General features: G+C 35.7%; 1 protein-coding gene across 1 annotated transcript in view; it reads left to right on the forward strand.

Annotated features, from left to right (window-relative positions):
* LOC149534573 (transcription termination factor) overlaps positions 1–18,897 on the forward strand; it is a 38,189-nt gene extending 19,292 nt beyond the window's left edge. The window contains exon 2 of the mRNA XM_089805621.1: positions 18,512–18,897. Coding sequence (XP_089661747.1) covers positions 18,512–18,664 — 153 coding nt within the window. The 3' untranslated portion in view covers positions 18,665–18,897. The remainder of the gene's footprint in view (positions 1–18,511) is intronic.
* The last annotated feature ends 1,936 nt before the right edge of the window (positions 18,898–20,833 follow it).

Raw genomic sequence — 20,833 nt, forward strand, 5'->3', positions numbered from 1 at the left:
CCATTTGTTCTTACACTTTTCACATCAGAAATATGTAATCAAAACTTCAAAGTACTTAACCAATCAAAGTTTGTTCTCACACTTCTTACATCACAAATATTCAATCAAAACATCAAAATACTTAACCAATTGAATCTGGCAGCATAAGAACATAAAAAACCTCATTTCTCCTAAACGAGAAGGAAAACATCAAATCTTCGTTAAAATCCATCAAACTAATTTGCAATGGAATGGAGTTCACAATTTCATGCATATTCAACCAAATTCCAACCCATTAAATTGAAAACCAAACAAGGTTTGGAAAGAAATTAGGAAAGTCAACTCATTTTGAAGAAAACTAAGAAATATCAATAAGTGAAGAAACTCCTCACCAAATGCCACAAAAACTTGAGGGAAGGGATCTTTCAACACGAGGAATCCATAGGAAAAATGATCTTCCCTTTGAAATTCTCCATGAGCAACATTCAAATTTCACGAGGGTTCTCTCAACAATTCCCCATAATTGAAAGAGAATGCAAGGCATAAAAACATAAAAGAGAAAGGCTTTTTTCTCCTATTGTAAAGGCTCTTTTCAAAGACTATAAGATAAATAAAGTCCAACAATAAACTTCTAAAATTAAAACTAAAGCTCATAATAACATATTTGAATAATATAATTCCATAATAGTTGCTAACAATTAAAAATATAATAACATAATAAGCGGTGACACCATCCCACATGCAACTACACATTAAATAATTCATACACTGACCGACAACCAACACGGACAGCACAAAATAAACTGCACAGCCAAAACACATATCTCAGCATACTAAACAAGGCAGCTGGTTGTTACCACCCTGTAATCGGGTAGACAAAATAAGCAATATGGCAATTGCTGATTGTTGCCCAATCCTGGAACGACAATTGTGGCCAGGGGAATCAGTTGGCCTTATGATTAATTCTGTATTTTAACCATTGTCAGGGATAATTATATATTTGGGCACACTCATCCCTGGCAAATTAGGGGAAGTCTATGCCCTGTATATGCCCACTTTAATTCATTAGCTGAAGCACATGTGCATTTATAATATCAAATGTCAAAGTTGATTGATATATCGTGTAGGGCTTATTTTGCAGACTACTTTAGGAGCACAAAATAGTCCCTTTGGTGCTACGAGCTTAGAGAAATCAAAATTTTGAAGTCATGATATCTGAAATTTTTTGAGAACACATTCTGAAGACATGGTCTGCAAATCGGTACAATCAGATTGTTATGACATTAAAACATGATTAAATCGACATATTTAGACTTTAAAATTCATGTATCAGACCTCTTCATTAATTCATAAACTCTGATTATTCTGAGGACAGTCCTGCAACATGTCCAAAAACATGGAAATCAATACGCTACTTGACTAAATATTACACCAAACATGCATTGTGAGGCCTGATAACAGGGAACGCGTCTTAGGATCAGACTGGTTTTTTAGACAAATTTTGAGAACAAGTCTGGACATCCCTCCATTCTTAGAACTAGTGACTTCAGCAAATGATCCCATTAAATGACTAGAGCTCATTGCAATTAAGGTTTTAAGGATTAGAAATGAAATAACAAACCATCTAACAAAAAGATGTAAATCTGATTTCTGAAGACAAGTCTGAAACTTACCCCTCTTTAAGTTTGATGATTTTTGCACAAGGACAACACCTTGACACTCAGCAGTAGTCCTTGAAGTGATTGGGCAAGTTAGGAATTTATTGTTATTTATTCAAAAATTGCCCCTGTTCAGGTAGTTTTCAGATTTAGTCTGAGGACAAATGCCTTATCTGCCCCCTGATGATCTTGTAACTTGGACTTAACCTCGAAAAAGGTCTGCAAATAATGTAGATCAGATTTGATGATCATAAACAACCTGGGAATTTTTCAATAAAAATTGAGCTTTTGTCAAAAAAATTCTTTCAGCCCTTTGGATACCTCAACTTGATCTTTAAATTATAGTTTTGCTTCCCAAAGAACCTGCAACTATACCTGGATGTATTTAATTGACTTTTCTATGATTTTACAAAAAAAATTGTGCCGTATAGGGTATTTTCAATTTTCAGGCTTTGCTCTGCAGAACTCTTACCTACAACCCTTTCTTGCCTCCAAATTGGTCAGCAACAATCTGAATTTGCCTCTCATATAGCCTGCAATCAGCCTTGAACAATTTGGTGGTTGAGAAAATTTGTACTTTGGTCTGCAGAACTATTACCTACAACCCTTTCTTGACTCCAAATTGGTCACTGACAATCAGAATTTGCCTCTTGTATAGCCTGCAATCAGCCTTGAACAGATTTGGTGGTTGAAGAAATTTGTAAAACTTCTTCTCAAAATTGACCTCCTTTGGGAAAAACTCAGATTTAAATCAGAACATGCTTGGATTTCTATCTTACCTCAGGGATTCCATCTTTGGAAGGTAAAAAAAGACTACAGCAGCAACCACACCATATCTGATTTTTGGTCAAGGTTGGTATTCAACTTCCAAGGTTTGATTTTCAGCCCTGTTGGCTTTGGGCGATTTCTTTACCAGCTCTTTGGCTTTTCTCCTTAGCTCCTGTTGGTCTTCAAAGCCAATCCTTCATTGTTTTTGCATTCTCATATTGCTGCTAAGTTTTAGACTGGAGTTTCACTCACCCAACCAATGTGGAATTAAAAACCCACCTTGAAAATTGTGCAACATATATTTAATTTATTTCCCTTTTTATTTATTAATTTTCACCAACTTCTATAAGGATTATAATCAAGTTGCATTCTTTTTTGAGTCCATTTATTACCAAAAGGGGAATCTTAATATTTGTTTGGATCCTGTTGATGTGAGTTTTGTTCCACTACAACATTCAGAATCGGATGCTTATTGTTTTGAGGAGAAACATCAAATAACCAATCCTCTCTTGATAGAAGGTCATCTCTCATGCTAAGCTTGCAAATTAATATCATGAAATGACTTCAAGGTTCCTTCTTAATCATGGACTTCTCTTCGTTTTATGATGTGATATGTTGCTTATCTCAAAGGGACTTACACTATTCATTCAATGGATTTCAACTCTTTTTCTTATAGATTTGGCTTTACAACGTGCAATGAAAATATAGTTTTGATCTTCAAACCTTTCCACTTCAGCCCAAACTTAAATAGGCTAACTTCTATTCCTAACTGCAAATGCAAGGAATCATATAGACTCTACTAGATGTAATCTTGCTGGTGACTCCACTTGCCTAGTGCAAGCTTTTAAGGAACACTCGAATGGTTTTCAAATCAATATCACCTCTCTAATACCATCAAATGGATGCAAACTAAATATTCAACATCAGTTGAAGTTAAGTGCATTCAATCATTGGCTTACCATACAAGGCACTACTGCCATCAACAAGAGGCTAGTGGCCCGGATTTATTTGAGTCAAGCAAATTAACATCTATAATAACTTCCATTCATCTAAGCTACTCCAACATGAAAAGGAATCTACTCCAAGTGAAAGATTGAGGAAACCATGCAATAGTACAAAGCAATATTAAGTAATCCACCATGAAAAACCAACAATGAATTATCAATTTCTCTAACAAGCATTATGACAACAACTTCATCAAGTCTCTCCCTTAGCTAGAGTACTCTAATCTCCTAGTTCTCTACTTATATCATGAAGGTACCAATTTATGGGTCAATGAGAATATTACAATGAATATTCCAACCAATGAGAAAATAATACACTTGGCATGATTTGATTGACTATGTTTGGAAATGGAATTTTCTTATTGGAGGAGACAAACAATGGCCACATCATCATCTTTATCCCGTGCTTGGAGCATTAGCTTGTAGGTGTTTGTTAAAAATGCAAAAGTATCTCTTAACATCTGAGATGTTGTCCATCCTTTGAATTTTCCTCATTGAATTGGCTTGAATCACTTGCATCTTCGTGAACCAATGAACTTGATCTTGCTTGATTCTCCTTGAACATGTTCTCATGTAGTTGGATCTTCTATGCTTTCCTAGATTTCCTCTTGATTCCAATTTGAATTTGTGAGTTGATAGCTTGAACATGAATCTTTCCTTCTCACTCGAGTCCTTGAGCTTGAGCCATCTCCTTGTAGTATCCGCTTGAAGTTTTGAGGCCTTGATCATCACCTTGCCCTCTAACGTTTCCTTCTTGAATTCACCTTGCAAACCAAAGGAGAAAAGCATTAAGTCTGTGAAAAAAATCTGAAAATAAAATCATATCAATAATAAACAAAATAGATTTCTCTTATTTAAGATTATGGTTTTCTATCTTCTTGCAATGACCAATGTCTCAGGTATTTCTAAATGTTTTGAAGAAAACGTTCTCAAGTTGAAATCCTAATGCAAGAGGATTTCCATAGTGGGAATCCTCTGGAGAGAGGACTTCCACCAAGCACGATAAAAATTCATAACAATTTTAGTCTCTTAGCATTAAAATTCATTCCTCTCCCAACTCTCCAATCTGCCCATTTGATTTGTCTTTCATTTACACAAGGAAAATAAGGCTAAAGGGAAAGGGGGAAATACTAAGTCAGGAGGATTCCCACCAAAAATGATTTTGCCCTTTTCTACAATAATTTCAAACAATTATCTCGTTATCATTAAATCTCTCCCTAAGTAGCATCCCTCATCTTCAACTCTTGTTTGGAATTAAAAAGTTGGAGTGATGGAATTCTCGACGTCGGAGGATTCCATTGGTGGAAGTCCTAAGCTTAGAGGATTTCCACGGTGGGAATTCTCTTGTTAGACTATTTCCACCAAATATACTTTGCGCTTCATTTCCTTCCATCCTTCTAAAACATCATCTTTTCTCATTAATTCACTTCAACTCGCCTTCCTATACCCAAACACTTGCATGGAATCAATCTCGACACAGAGTTTAAAAAGGAGGGGGGGGGGATTTTGGTTAGAGAGGATTAAGGCTGTGGGAATCCTATAAATAGAGGATTTCCACAATCGAAATCCTCTGGTCAAAGGATTTCCACCAGACATGAGCTATGTAATATCCCTTTCTGGATATTATACCAAAAACCCGAGATATATGTACTTGCAGATTTAAATCCAAACAGTAAACCAATATCCAATATAAATTCCAGAATTTATAACGATTTCAAATCAGCAGATTTCATACAATTAAACTCAGAAAAACTTTGTTAATTCCTCCAATGTTTAGAAAATGCATATATAAACCAGGAGTTAACTCAGATAACCATCTAAAGCGTTATTGTATTTTACAACAGCAATACAATAACGTGCAATAATCCAAAAAATCCAATCTTATAAACAGAAATAACAATCAGATTGGAAATGTAGATTAACCTGTGAGAAGGCTAGGTTTGCGTCCAACCTTGAAATAATTCTTCAAGGGTTTGCGTCCTAGAAGAAATAACCAGCAACTGTTTCCAGCTCCCAGATTTAATATTTGTTTAGAATATTATATTCTTCATATATATCCTCACGTGTGGAGCTTTTTGTACCTTTATTACTTTTCCCAATGTAATGCACGCTCTTTTAAGCAATGTGGGATAAAGCACATTTTTTGTCCTTTAGTCACTTAAGTGAACATAGTAACTTTTAAAAATAAAGTGACAAGTTAAATGACTTTAATAGTCACTTAGTGAGGAAACCATATAATCATTAGGCATTAAAATAGCTGACCAAATGAACTCAAATAATCACATGCAATAGCTCGTTGGGAAGCTTTCGGCGAGACGCTTCCAAAGCAACACTAAGGTACTGAATATATTGTGCTCTGTTTACTTACTAAAAATAGTAAGTATCCGAACAACTTGCCAAAACTGCTCCGATGGGTCTGGAACTGGAAATGTCTATGCCAAATCTCGAACTAAACCTTGTAAAGAACCTTTTCACCCTCGAAACCTAGGTGAAGTGAGTTGGCCACACAGAATTATAATGTCCCAGAAAAAGGGGACATTACAAAGCCTCCCCTCTCAAAGATTGCTGGCCCTCAAGCAATCCGCTCATACTTGTAGAAATCAAATGCCAGGATCCCATACGCGCCTTGAGAATGAGATTCTACTCCTAAGCCGATGTAACCTGGCATGCATCATCCCAAATCCCGAATGGTGAAACAGTACAAGCAGAATCGATGTGCCAAATAACTGAATGCCAAGATCCCAAGGTTCACCATTAAGGGACACCATCTGCCCTATGCTGTTGCTTTGTGTACCAATACCCTCAGTCAGGATGAATGTCTCACTCCATAAGTGACCTTGCAAGTCTCTACGGTCAAGTGAAGATGGGAGCTCGGCAATATACCAATATCCACCACAAGATGATAACACCCAAACTCTCCTCCTAGCTCCCCGATAAAAGACAATACCTAAGGATGCTCCCCCTGGATCCCAAGTGAGAACTTGTGCGTTGTCTGAGATACCACTAACCCACTCTCCTAATATCTGCACCACTGTACCACTTCGGCAATATATGTACCAATGACAATGGCAGATCCGGCCAATCTAACTCCACCACTATATCACCCTGATGGAAACAGAGTAATCCTAATCTCTGGAACTCTGATGTGTCAGAAGGTTGAAACACACAGATCATAGTCCTGTAATTGTGTAACAACACAACATAATCCACCAGATGTAAGACACTATTAACACGTGGATCCTCGATCAACCAATACATCATGTCAAACCTATCGCCACTTGGATCCCAAAACAATCGAACCCCACATCCATTCACCATATAGAGATAAAAATACCTAGTAGCGTCTATAACACAACATCTCTCTACAGCTCTCGCTAAACTCCTATGGATGTGATAACTAACCAAACCATCATGCCAACTGACACCATAGTCGTCCTGTAACCATGTACCCATAAGAGAACTTTGTGACATAGAAGAAGCAAACCATGTTGGATACATATCAACATGATGTTTAATTGATAGTTTTCCCTGCAAGTAATCCCCTACAAACAATCGAGTTGGATGCTTGCATCCACTTATCCCATCTTCCGAAAATGGTGAATACCCATCCCACAAAGGTAGATATAATTTTGGAACCAATCCACACCGATGCATCATCAAGTCCTCCATGTGTGGGTCAAAAGAAAAATGATGAGCACTCCTCACCGTGTATTCGCAGTAAAATGCTCCAACCTTTGTCAAGGGCTCATCACTAAAAACACTTGAATCAAGCAGCTGATCCCTTTGACTCTGAAAATCAACAAGTCAACATCCAAAATCAGCTGCATGGAATGAAGTGACAGATTTGCTTCCAGGAGATGGAAACAAATCAACATGAGAGCTATACTCCCGACCAGATGACACTCTGCGAATGGCTTGCGTAGATGACGTAGAAGCATCGTGTACTACCACACAACTCTTAGGAGAATCCACCATTGTGACACAAGAGCTACCAGTAAATTGTCCTGTATCAATTGTCACGACACTAACCTCAGGAGAACTTGATACAACTAGTGGTTCTCTACTGTTCTACACCAAGGTACTCATCCCAGCTGAAATATTTGTGATAGATGTAACCACATCCTTACTACAACCCATGGATATAAAATTCTTATCAATTGCCTCTGTATGTAGCCTCTATATGTAACTGTACTATATCTGCAGTTGGTGGAGACTGTGCCAAACTCAACTCCTTTGTAAGCTTCTCAATCTGTAATTGTGACTCTTGAAGGGCCAACTAAGCACTCTGCAAAGAGTCCATAGTCACCTCAAGCTCATAAGTGAGTTTATCAACCTTCTCCTCGTTTCGCTGCAATGCAACATAACAAATGCAATCCCACTCGAGAAGAAAATCTCTATCTGCAAGTAGTTGTATGTAATTTTGTTTCATTATTCCAATCACTTCTCGGAGTGCATGTATCTTTGCAAGGGAAAAAACCTAAGTCACAGGGTTTGCCGAATTTTCAACTTCAAATTCGGAATTCGGTGAACCCATAACCAATGTTAAAAATTCGTTCATGTTCGTCATTAATTCGTACGGAATTGCTTTGTAGGGTTTTCTAGAAAAAATTTGTGAAACCATGCCATTCGTCTGCTAAAAGTGCAACCGTTTGAAGCTTGGCTGGACAAAAACGATTGTATTTGCTATCGCAGCTACGACAAAACGGTTCTACATTTTCGACTGTGCCTGCGTCTTCGTTTTGCTGTGTCGAGCATGGGCGACAGTGGGGTTGCGTCTGCGTCCAGCATGGTCGACAGTTGGTTTGCGTTGGCTCCAGCGGGATTGAGGTCGTCGGAACTCCATTTTTCATGTATCGGTTTAGTTTTGTAATAATTGATAACAATATTACTATTATAATAACAAAATATGATTTGTAAACGAAAGTATAAGAATAAATATAGTTTATATTATTTTAATAGTTTATGATAAGGTTATACTTTTTTTCTTTTTTTTTTATGATTTGTATAAACTATATTATAAGGGGCTGAGTTGGTGATTCATATAATAATAGAGTTTATAATAAGATTGTTTTTATTATTTTTTAAGCAAACGGAAATTTTAATAATAAATAACATTATAATAATAAATAAATTAGACATATAAAAATACTAATAAATAAATTCATAAATATATTATTATAATAATAATAAATATATAATAATAATAATAATAATAATAATAATAATAAATAAACCCATAAACATGTAATTATTCTTTGCATGAAACTCATAAATATATAATAATAATAAATAGCTTTTATATATATATATATTTTAAAGTTCTATAAGGCGAATTTTATGTCGAATTTTTTTTTTATTTTTTTAACTTGTCGAACTTCATTCGAACTTCATAGTTGTCGAACTCGAACTCGAACTCAAACCTTGTGACTTAGGAAAAAACATGATCACCATGCTCATTTGTCAAGGGAGTACCCCAACCATAGGTGGCCAACATTTGACGAGCAACATCAAAATGCTTAATGGTTGTGGCAACCATCCTGTCATTAACCTTCAATTGACTTGCTAAATGATGATCTCCTTGTGACAAAACCTTCCCACACAAATCTTCCAATTTGTCATCTGCACTATGATATGAGGCTGAATCAATGTCACTCACCATATGATAAGCAACATCGTGTATGCTATCATCTAGGCACACCTCAGTCTCTAAGGTTCTGTTGCTATGCACCTCATAGGATGGCTCAACTGGTGGGGTAGAAGCTGCTGATATAACAGTATCTTCTCGCTCTTCCACTTCCAAGGTGATTACGTGTCCATCCACATCATGATTTTGGGATTCATTGTCATCAAATGAATTCTCTAATTCGTTGTCTAAGGTCTGATTTTTGCTCTCCATAAGGTCAGCTGTATGATGGTCACTAACTGCTGGGAATTCATCATAGAGGCTTCTAGATACTATAAGGACCTCTTGTTCCTCTTTCCGTTTAGTACTGTTATCAAGTTGATCAATGGCTTCCTTATGTAAATTTTTGTACTTGTCCTCTGCAAGGAGATCTCGAGCCAATTCATAATATTTGTTTCTCATTATATCCACCTTGTTTTGCAGTTCTAGCTGAAAGTCCACATAATTAAGAAGGGTAATTCTTCTTGAAGCTTGGACGGAAATTTGTTATAAACATTGTACAGTCTTCTCACTTTAGTTTTACGTTCATCAGGATCTTTGACTTGCCCATCACGAGAGTACCTTGAATTGTTATTTTTTTTGAAGGTTTGTTGTAGCCATGTTCTCGAGTTTTGCATCTTCAAACCTTCCTGTCTTTCTATGCTTGTATTGAAAGACTGATCAAGATCTGTTGTACTGCTGCATATTAAATAGCTACTAAACTATCACCTGGGGATGACCTGCACTGGGATATGCCCCTGCGAAATATAGATGACACCGTCCAGCTTCCTGAATCTGCTTGCGACTCAATGCCAATCACAGTAATTAAACTTCACAAATTCTGACCCCTTATTGATCTCACCTAAACTGATCAGAAATTCCATCACTCGCTGCATTTTATGATGTCCATTGTGCAATTTTTGCTGTCAATTTGTTTTGACTTTAACTTAATATTCAGACCCGAACCTTGCTGTCGTGACTTGAAGAAATAGTCAGATTTGGTTTGATGATAATGGAATCACTTCTTGCTGAATGGAAAACGTGATGTAGTTTCCAGAATAAATATTGTTTTCTGATTCTGTATGATAACTGGAATTTGGTCAAACAGTTCTCAGACCTCTTGAAGCAGTCCTGTTACCCACTGTATGTAGGTTCTACCAAATTCTGATGTACTAAAAATTCAAACCACTTGCAGACTTTTGAAAACAATGGTTATGGAGGAAAACTCAGAACAATTACACCAGTTAAATTAATGTTTGCAATGTCTGGTACTACCAATGTTTGAAATCTCAGAATAATACACAGGAAACTTAGATAAATGACAGCAGAGGTAAATCCGGACGTTGCTTATAAAATGATTTCAGTCCAATACAATATAACTTTTGGCAAATAAAGATACCTACAGTTGTTTGCAGACCTGTTTGGCACTCCCTTGATATCTGCAGACTCGTATGGCACTTCAGTTGCACTTTCATACCTGTATAGGACTCAGTTCCGGAATAATCCTTTGAACAGCAATATGCAGACTCCTTCCTTGTAACTATTCTCCTTCCTACACAAGCAAGGTGATAGTAACTGGGCATTTGAATGTCACGTGCAGGGTGATGGCTATACGTTACCAGCTCAGCCCATCAGTATGGAAAGGAAACGAATTTGTGGACAAACCCGTGAGCCGCAGCCGAGACTATTAGCACCAATGTTGGCTTCTGTACACTGATTTTCCAGTGGCCTGATTCCTATTCACTGACGTTTGTTCTCTCCACGGCCCGCGATGATAGTAATGTAACCCTGTCTGCCGTGGTAGCTGCCGTTTGGTAATGTGCGCAGACCCAAACTCGCGCAGAATAACACCTGTCTCGACAACTTAATCACCTCGACCCTCCTTCAACACGAACTACCTGTTCCAATAGGTGTGTCTGCAGCACAAGGAGAATATAATGTTTTTCGGGACACTGCTCGCGTATTACCTGCGACTAGAGTAGTTCAATGCTCTTAGAGTTTTTAGTGCCCAGCTAACTACTTGCATTGTCCATTCCCATACGCCTACGAGCAACTTGACCACTTCCTGATTGTATACTAGCGATGACTTCAAATAACACTACACTTATTTGTTTTTGCCGATTAATGCCCAACACCATTCACTCAAGACAATATCTGCTCCTGGATACTATTTCACAGGCTGGCAGGAAGACCAGCTCTGATACCACTGAAATATCTCTTTTCGGATATTATACCAAAAACTCGAGATATATGTATTTGCAGATTTAAATCCAAACAGTAAACCAATATCCAATATAAATTTCAGAATTTATAACGATTTCAAATCAGCAGATTTCATACAATTAAACTCAGAAAAACTTTGTTAATTCCTCCAATGTTCAAAAAATGCATATATAAACCAGGAGTTAACTCAGATAACCATCTAAAGCGTTTCTGTATTTTACAACAGCAATACAATAACGTGCAACAATCCATAAAATCCAATCTTATAAACAGAAATAACAATCAGATTGGAAATGTAGATTAACCTGTGAGAAGGCTAGGTTTGCGTCCAACTTTGAAATACTTATTCAAGGGTTTGCGTCTTAGAAGAAATAACTAGCAACTGTTTCCAGCTCCCAGATTTAATATTTGTTTAGAATATTATATTCTTCATATATATCCTCACGTGTGGAGCTTGTTGTACCTTTATTACTTTTCCCAATGTGATGCACGCTCTTTTAAGCAATGTGGGATAAAGCACATTTTTTGTCTTTTAGTCACTTAAGTGAACATAGTAACTTTTAAAAATAAAGTGACGAGTTAAATGACTTTAATAGTCACTTAGTCAGGGAACCATATAATCATCAGGCATTAAAATAGCTGACCAAATGAACTCAGATAATCACATGCAATAGCTCGTTGGAAAGCTCTCGGCGAGATGCTTCCAAAGCAACACTGAGGTACCGAATATATTGTACTTTGTTTACTTACTAAAAATAGTAAGTATCCGGACAACTTGCCAAAACTACTCCGATGGGTCTAAAATTGGAAATGTCTATGCCAAATCTCAAATTGAACCCTGTAAAGAACCTTTTCGCCCTCGAAACCTAGGCAAAGTGAGCTGGGCACACAAAATTATAATGTCCCAGAAAAAGGGGACATTACAAGCTAGCCCTTCTTTGCCTTAAAACTTTCCAAACCTTCATTGTTGTCAATCAATTTCATCTCAACTCAACATCTTTTACCTATAACACTTTTTTGAAATTCATTTTGGTGTGAAGTGGAAAGTGGGAAATTTTGGTTTGAGAGGATTAAGGTGGTGGGAATCCTCTAGAGAGGGGATTTCCACAGTGGGAATCCTTTGGTTAGAGGATTTCCACCAAATGTGAAAATCCTCAAAACTTATGTCATTTCAACATTCCTTAACAATTTCGTGCTTTATTTTTACTCATGATGTTGAGTTCAAGCCTTAGACCAGATTTTGAATGGCTTAGAGGGTGGTGGAATTTTGGGCTTGGGAGGATTAATGTGGTGGGAGTCCTTTGGAGAGAGGATTCAATTGGTGGAAATCCTGAGCTTAGAGTATTTCCATGGTGGGAATCCTCTGGTTAGAGGATTTCCACCAAATATACTTTACGCTTCATTTCCTTCCATCCTTCCAAAACTTCATTGTTTCTTATTAATTCTGCTTCAACTCGCCTTCCTATACCCAAACACTTGCATGGAATCAATCTCAATATCAAATCTGATCAGGCATCTAATACCCAAATACTTGGATGTAATTCCATCTAAATCAGATTTGCATGGACATCAGAATCTCAGTTCATTTCTCAAAGGTTGTTTCAAAATGTTTTACTACGTGACTTGAGATATAATCTGATTCTCATGTGTTGTAACTGGGTTGGGGTTCATTTTGGTTGAGTGGGTGCTCATATTTAGAAAGAGTTGTTGCTCTAAGAATTGGGGTTGATGCTCCTAAGGGTTGGAGCCCTTAAAGTTGTAATCATTTTGAAGATTAGTGAGGCTGGATTAGGACAGTAGATCCTAGCACCGTGGTTTTCTCCTGCATTGGGTTTCTATGTCCTATTCTTGTGCATCACTTCTTGTGTCTTCTTGATTCTTCTGATGACTTTTTATGTTTTTATTTGATGCCTAACTGCAAACAAATAAACTGAAGTAATCAGTTGCAGTTGGGTTGAATCTTAAAAGTCAGTCTAAATTTAATTACTATTAATTCATCCCCCTCGTAGTAGTGATTCTGTGTTCTATATTTGGGAGTTTCTATGTTCATCTGGACAAGGGAAATTCATATTCCATAGGGACTTTCCTGATGTCGGAGCTCATAAATTTTCCAAGTTTTGGAGGCAAGAAAAGTCATCTCCATGGGGACAAATGAAAAAACACACATCCATATGGACAAGGTAATGGCCTTACAAGTTTCTAAGTCCAAGGGGAAAACTGATCTGCATCTGGACTCTTCACTTTTTTTCTTTTTTTATTTTTTAAATTTATTTATCACAAATATCTCTTTAAGTGAGGAAATTCTTCATCCATCTGGATTTCATGATTTTAATCGAGGAATTTCAAATTCCATACTGATTTTTATCCTTTTAAGTGAGGAAATTCTATTTCAACTGGATTTTATGCATTTTTATAAGGAAAAATTAATTTTCATTAGTTTTTTTCACATTTTAAGTATGGAAGGTCAATTTTTACAAGGGCCTTAAAGCCATCATGCATAAAACATGCCTTTATAATATATTTTGGAATATTTGACTGGCCAAAATATTAGTCCACTTAGGATTTTTATCTCAACCCACTGCAACTTGATCCAGAAGAAGCTTAATTTTCAACATTCTAATTTTCACTCGTAACTCAACAACTGGATTACTCAACCCTTTCTCAAGCTTCTGAGCTTTGAATTGCTACCTTAATTGCCAAAAACTAATGACTACAAGCAAAAAGAAGGGTCCCCATTTGCAATGGAGTGATGGTGTGAAAACCTCGCAGCCAGACGGTTTTTGCACCATTTTTCAAAAATAGACTCTGTAAAATTGTTCTCTAACCCCCAAACCCTTTAACATAATTTTGAAATAAAATAATTCCTTTTCACTTGATTCAGCCTTGGACCCAAAACAAACATTTTAAACATTTTCTCTAGCACACAACTTTATTTTATTTTTGTTTTATCGGTAAGAGGTCGAAGCCAAGATTAATTATTATGTAATATTATTAATTATTATTTTATTAAGCATGAGTAGATTCGAACCCAAGACCTCTTCGATAAGAGGCTCACAATTTACCATTTTGTTATAGGCTCTTGCCTACTAGCACACAACTTATAATCCTTCATTGAAGACTGTACAAGCCCGTTCTAGCATTTATTTACAAAAAATACAGATACTGTTTGACCATAAAACTCATTATTGCACATTAATTCATGAAAAATGCAAATTAGCAGTAATACACTCTCTACTGGTTGTCTACATAGGGATCAGGGCTTCCAGAATGCTAGCAATCACGATATTGACGTAATTACTAAACAAAAGAAAAGTGAAGTTTTACTCTACCAAGTACTACGATGTAGGGTCCAATGCGACATGTTGCATATAACAACCATTGGGTTATAACAGACTTGTGGAGGCAAGTGAGTGAATGGCTTTACCTCTAATAACTCCACAAATGTCAAATGTATTTGTGACTCCTCATAATAGCTGAAGCATAGCAAATTCAGCCAATGGGTTTCAACAACATATATAAATTCATCTGATTTAACTGATCTAAATCACATTATCATTTTGTTTCAAATGAAAATTAATATCTCAAAACATCACAAGGTCATATAATCACATTTAATCCACATTTAATGGTTATGTCACACACTACACATGAACTCTTATTACGAAAGAGTCCATCCTCGCTTGAGACTTGCACAAACAGGCACACATCTCAATGCAATGATACCAGAAGTCTACATGATGGGGAACATCATCTCGGACATGTGAGTGGTCCATACACCCTATAAATCATCAAGACACTAGAAGAACACTGAAATAGCAAACTGCACATGGAAAGAGCATTACATATTCTTACTTGCAATTATCAAATATCCACGATGATGAAAATTCACTGCAACTCTTGGAGTTTCAGAATCACCTCCGTGTGGCAACTGATAATTATGATTTCAGATTTTAGTAGTCTTTGTTTTCCTTTGTCAATAAAATTCAGACTTCCAGTTTTATAATATGTTTGTATGAAACTAGAAAAAGAGAATTAAGTTTTAGTACTATTGAAAAATGTTCAAATTTGTGTCATATCAAACATTTTGAGTTTGACAACTCATATAGTTTGAAGGTGGTTTGTAAAGGGTGCACTAAATATAAGAAACTTATTGTTTTTACTTTTATCATTATGACATAAACTTAATATATTATTGCACGAATAATCTGATAAAAGTAAAATAGGTTGTAGATTTTTTTATGCACATATATAGGTGTGATATAGGTGTGTACCTATTATAGAAAACGGGAGTTAAAAGATAAGAAAAACTTCAACAGTACAGGTGCATGCTTGTAAGTGGTGAAAGATGCATTCTTGTGAGTTTGTTTTTTGTTGTAAATTATGAATTTATGAGTTTACATGTGGATTCAGTTTGGGTTTGCATTGCAGTGGATTTTTTTTCTCTAGATTCACTTGTCTGGAGGCATATAATGTGTGTGTGTAGGTATGGGCATGCCCAGAAGTACTGAACCTGGGGAAAAAATATTTAGGGCCATACCTAACAAAATTAGCCATATGGTAAACCCATACCTGAACTGGCAACTTAGACTATAATCATGCAGATAATGAGGTTAACTAATATAACTTTCCAACCCATGGAAAATAACTTCCTTAATCAAGATGTAATAATATATTATATATATACATGTGGTCACCAAAAAATTTAAAATTATAGGTACAGCCTACAGCAATGGGAATGTGGGAAATAGCTTCCTTAATCAGGCTCAATCAGGATCTAATAATACATTATATACATACATGCAGTCACCAGAAATTATAGGTATGGCCTACAGGAATGAGAATGTAGATGTAGTGCATGTTGCTATAATGGAGTTTAATGGTAATTATGAACAATAACCAGCTCAGATATATTTAAATAATTGTTAAAATGCTGAAAGACATTAACCTTAAGGTGCCCATCTTTTTTTTCTCACCATAATTAATAATTTTATCATTCTACCTTTATATAGCTATGTACATCGTATATATTCACATTTTCTGCATGCAAGTGGAAAGACTCTTCAAAGTAGTTTCTTATGTTTGTTATGGTAATAATTTTAAGTTATTTTTTGACAATTTGGTATAAATGAAACTTTCACAGGCTCCACTTCCATTGAAAATGGGTCTAAAAAGTGCAGTCTCCAGTGTATGATAAATTTTTATTCACCTAAGTGAATATCTGTTACAGCCTTCAACCTCACACCAAGTCCCATAATAGATTGCCCCTTGGCATGACAGTAATATTTGACTCGTAGTCAATTATATATAACCCAAAACTTAGAACTGTATAAAAATTAAAAAAGTGATAGGAATGGGTGGTGGTGAATGCAACTGGCAAAGTGGTTTTGATGGCATTTACTATATAACTAAAGCTGCCATAATTTTAGTAACCAGTGAAATAGTCTTTTTATCATTCATATTCCAAGCATATGGAAGCCCATGAGCTAAGGGGAAGATAAAATTAGACATTTATTATACTGTGCTTCAAGGTCAATAAGTAGGTAGCTTCACAAATCATGTGTGAAAGCATGGTCTGCCTTAAATTGAAAATGAAATGTTGGATATCCAATGTATTGACATGAATGGAGGACTCAGCAGTCAACCATCCTGTACCCATTGCTCTTTCATTCTTCTGTTGTTTCCCTTTGATTTTCCTTAGTTTATGTGTATATTTGGCTCCTGTACTTTCTAGATTGCAGAAGTTGAGTTATTTGTTAAACCTTTCAGAGATTTAACATCACAACCTCAATGAGTTCAGCCTTGATCTCTTGATCCCTACTTAATATTAGCACAGATAAAGGTAATGCTACTTTGTGAATTTCATACATTTGTACCATCTCTTGAAAGATTATTTATATTTTTATTGGTTTCTCAAATGTGGAGGAAAAATATATTAGCTTATATATATATAAAATAAGCCAGTATCCTTCTCGAGGCATCTATTTTCATAATCCCATAATTTTCATCATTGCATATTTATGTAAGCCCAAGAGGCATGAGGAAATGATTCGAGACTCTTGATCTGCCTCATTTTTACTTCCATTTCCTCTCTGCAATTTTCGCAATTTTAATTATAATTATATTTAGTCTATTTCTATTTTGTTTTTCTGACATTTAAATGAACGTCAAATTTTTTTAAAATGAAAAATGTTTACATTGAAGATTGCTGCCACTGTAGAAAGCCTCTCGGCTTAATAACTGGGGCTCAGACTTGGTTCTTTCACAATGCTTTGCTGTGTGCTTGGGATTGTTATTGTCGTGCATATACTAGTCTTTGAAATCTTGCTCTGCTTCACTAGGTGCCAATTTTATGCTACTTTGCCCATTCATCGCCTTTGTATCTGAAATCAGTCTTCTGTTTTTTGCATGCTGGGACAGTTTATTGGTAGAATGCTTTGTAGCTTCTCATTTCCTTTTTCCCTTTACCCCTGCAAACTTTTGAAGTGAGATACATTTGTTTTGCATGTTTTAAATATTCCCTTTGCCTATGCACAGGTTTACAAATTATTGAAAGGCAGGCTTAATTGTAATTGGACAAAGCCTTGAAAGGCACACAATTCTTGGACTGCGTGTGTGGACATTGTCAAATCAGATCTGACAAGTCTTCATTTCCTTTGTTGCCTTATCGATTGTTATTAAGCTGTGAAATTAGAGATGGCAATTTTCCGTTTCCTTTGTTGCCTTATCTGTTTATTAAGCTGTGAAATTAGAGATGGCAATTTTCTGTTTCCTTTGTTGACCTAGACATTAAGCAGTGTTAGGACATAATTTCGGGCTCAACTACACAAATGTTTCGTTGAGGTCATTGCTTTATCCTGTGGTGGTGTGTTTAGAGAGAATATTGTAACATATGGTTACAAGTTGCGCAAGCTCTTAGAATTGCTTCTCGTGAGGAAAAACATTGGGATCTTTTTACAGAAACAAATTCTATTATATTTCCTTTTGCAACTGGATAATTCATTTACAACAAGATAGATTTAGCTGTTCTTTTTCACAACGAACACTGAGTTCACCTTGAGATTAGGTTTGAACTGGTTTTAGATGTGCCTGTTTTTGCTATGCAACTGAATCACGATGATTTTAGTTAGTACCTTCTTATATCATGCCATGCAGTATACTTAGTTCTACAGTTTAGACATACCAGTTTATTTCCCTTATAGTGTTTCTGCTGCTTACAGTTGGCGGAAATAAGAAATGCAAATAGTAATCTGCCTATCCTTGGAAGGATTATGGACAACGATCAAGAAGAATATGAAGGTGAACCTGATGATGAAGAAGCTGACAATGCAGACGAGAGTGAAGGAGATGAATTTGAGCAAGAAACTGGTTGAATGCTTGCCTCTCATCATGTCATGCCAGTGTACAGTACCCCATTTTGGCAGATCTTTGAATTAAAAAATACTAAGAGACAATCTTTCATAATCACATTTTAAGAAACTTGCAGGATAAATAGATTCACAGGTGGTGCACGGAAACAAATTTTTATCAACTAAACCGTTTTAAGTACAGATAAGTTGTAGAACAATAAAGATGCATATTATGTGATGTGTTGTTGTTCTATTGAGATTGAGTCTGACTTTAAGTGCATTTTCAAATAATCTTTTAACCTAATCTCGTACATCTTGTCTCAAATCTATTTATTATATTGTAGCTCTATTAGAAGTAATACATTGTGTTGTGTTCATATTCAAAATATCCGAACCTATAGTAAATATGGCTCTATCAAATAATCCAATTTTTTTTCGTTATTGGCTATTTTAGCTACAACTTGTTTTATATTGGTGTCAGATTGGGGTAAGGCTTATGAAGGAAAATATATGTAGAATTGGTAGGGTCAGACTTCTCGAGGGCATAATTTACTATTCCTTCAAGTTTATGTTAAAAATTACAAACTAGAGTAGAGTAAAACAAATAACAAATAAATCAAAACACCAGAGATACTCTAAGGAAAACCCTCCCTAAAGGGAAAACCCAACCACTCCTAAAAACACTCGTATTAATATCATAGTTACATTGCTTTGGGGACGGGAAACAAGTTTCCGAGTAGGGGGGTTAGAGGGGCTTCAAATTGGGGATGATGGGGAGATGGTGGGGGATAAGAGGGGGATGGGGAGGTGTATATACTATACATGTGGTATTTAAAACGCTAGTTATGAAAAGATGTATAACAATATAAGACAAAGATGTAAAATTAAAGATAACCAATTTTCTAAAATTTAAACACATGAACATTGCATTGCAATATATTAAATACTCGAATCAGCAATAATAATAGCCATAGATATCAAATTCTCAAAAGTATGAGTATCTTATCAATAATCATAAAGATGATTACATTGAGCAACATAATATCAATATGATATTCAATGTTCATATATCAAAACATGTACAAACTACATAATCAAAATGCTAAGGCCCAAAATGTAGTGAAGGAGGCCTCTAATCATCCCTTGGGAGACACTAAAAAAATATTTTTTATTTACATCAAAAACCAACTTAAATTTTTTAAGTGGATGGAAGACGTCCAACCATCCTCTAGAGGGGTTGAGGGATGCGTTCTTGTCCCCTTGTCCTCTCAAGTGATGTTGAGACGTTCCAGCAGATGGGTGGTGCCACCGCGACATTTGAACAATGTTCTCCTGTCCTTGGTTCATCTTTGTCTCGAAGATGTGGGTTTTTTTTTGGGGGGTACGGGCCCGTGTTAATATGATTAATATTAATGATTATCTTAGTACGAAGCTGACAATTGTTTAGCCTTCACATACAATAAGATTACACTATGGCCTTGGTAAATGTAGGTTAAATTTCTTCCTGATTAGAGTAAGGGATGTGTTTTCTATGTTAGAAGTGGATGATTATTAATCTCAGATTTGATGTGTAGATTTAAATCAAAAAATATGGACCTTGATCTTTATGCCAAGTATTGATGTAATGCAAGTTTACTACTAATAAATATTGAATATTCTCAAAGTCTGATTGTATTTCTGGTAATATTGAATTTGCACTAGATAGAAAATTAATTGATTTCAATGTTCTCTAGGTAGATCGAATCATATATAGTATCTTGAATGGTTATGTCCGTGAATGGACATGTCTCCATACAATGGATACAAGTCCATTCAAGACATGTCTCATTATATGCATCAGTTCAAAGCAAATGAGAGACCCAATCACTTAATCGGTATTAGTTATGGCTCTATTCCTAACCAAATTATATATATATATATATATGAGATAGTCAATTATGGAGAGATAATCAGACTTAATCTGATTCAATATTATTTGCATTCAAAGACAGAACATGAAATAATCATAGTTAATTTGTATGACTAGATTTGATATTACAATAGGCCCATCTATTGTGAAAAGAGATATCACCTAACTTGTGATATCCAAGGATATAATACGCTCAAAAATATCAAGTCACATGACATTCTTCGTATATATCCATGTTATGATATGTGCACCAACATCATGTCTCATGATGTCTACTGCAACAA

Source organism: Cupressus sempervirens, chromosome 10 (assembly GCF_028749045.1).
Source record: "Cupressus sempervirens isolate cs-2001-9-10 chromosome 10, ASM2874904v1, whole genome shotgun sequence".
NCBI lineage: Eukaryota > Viridiplantae > Streptophyta > Pinopsida > Cupressales > Cupressaceae > Cupressus > Cupressus sempervirens.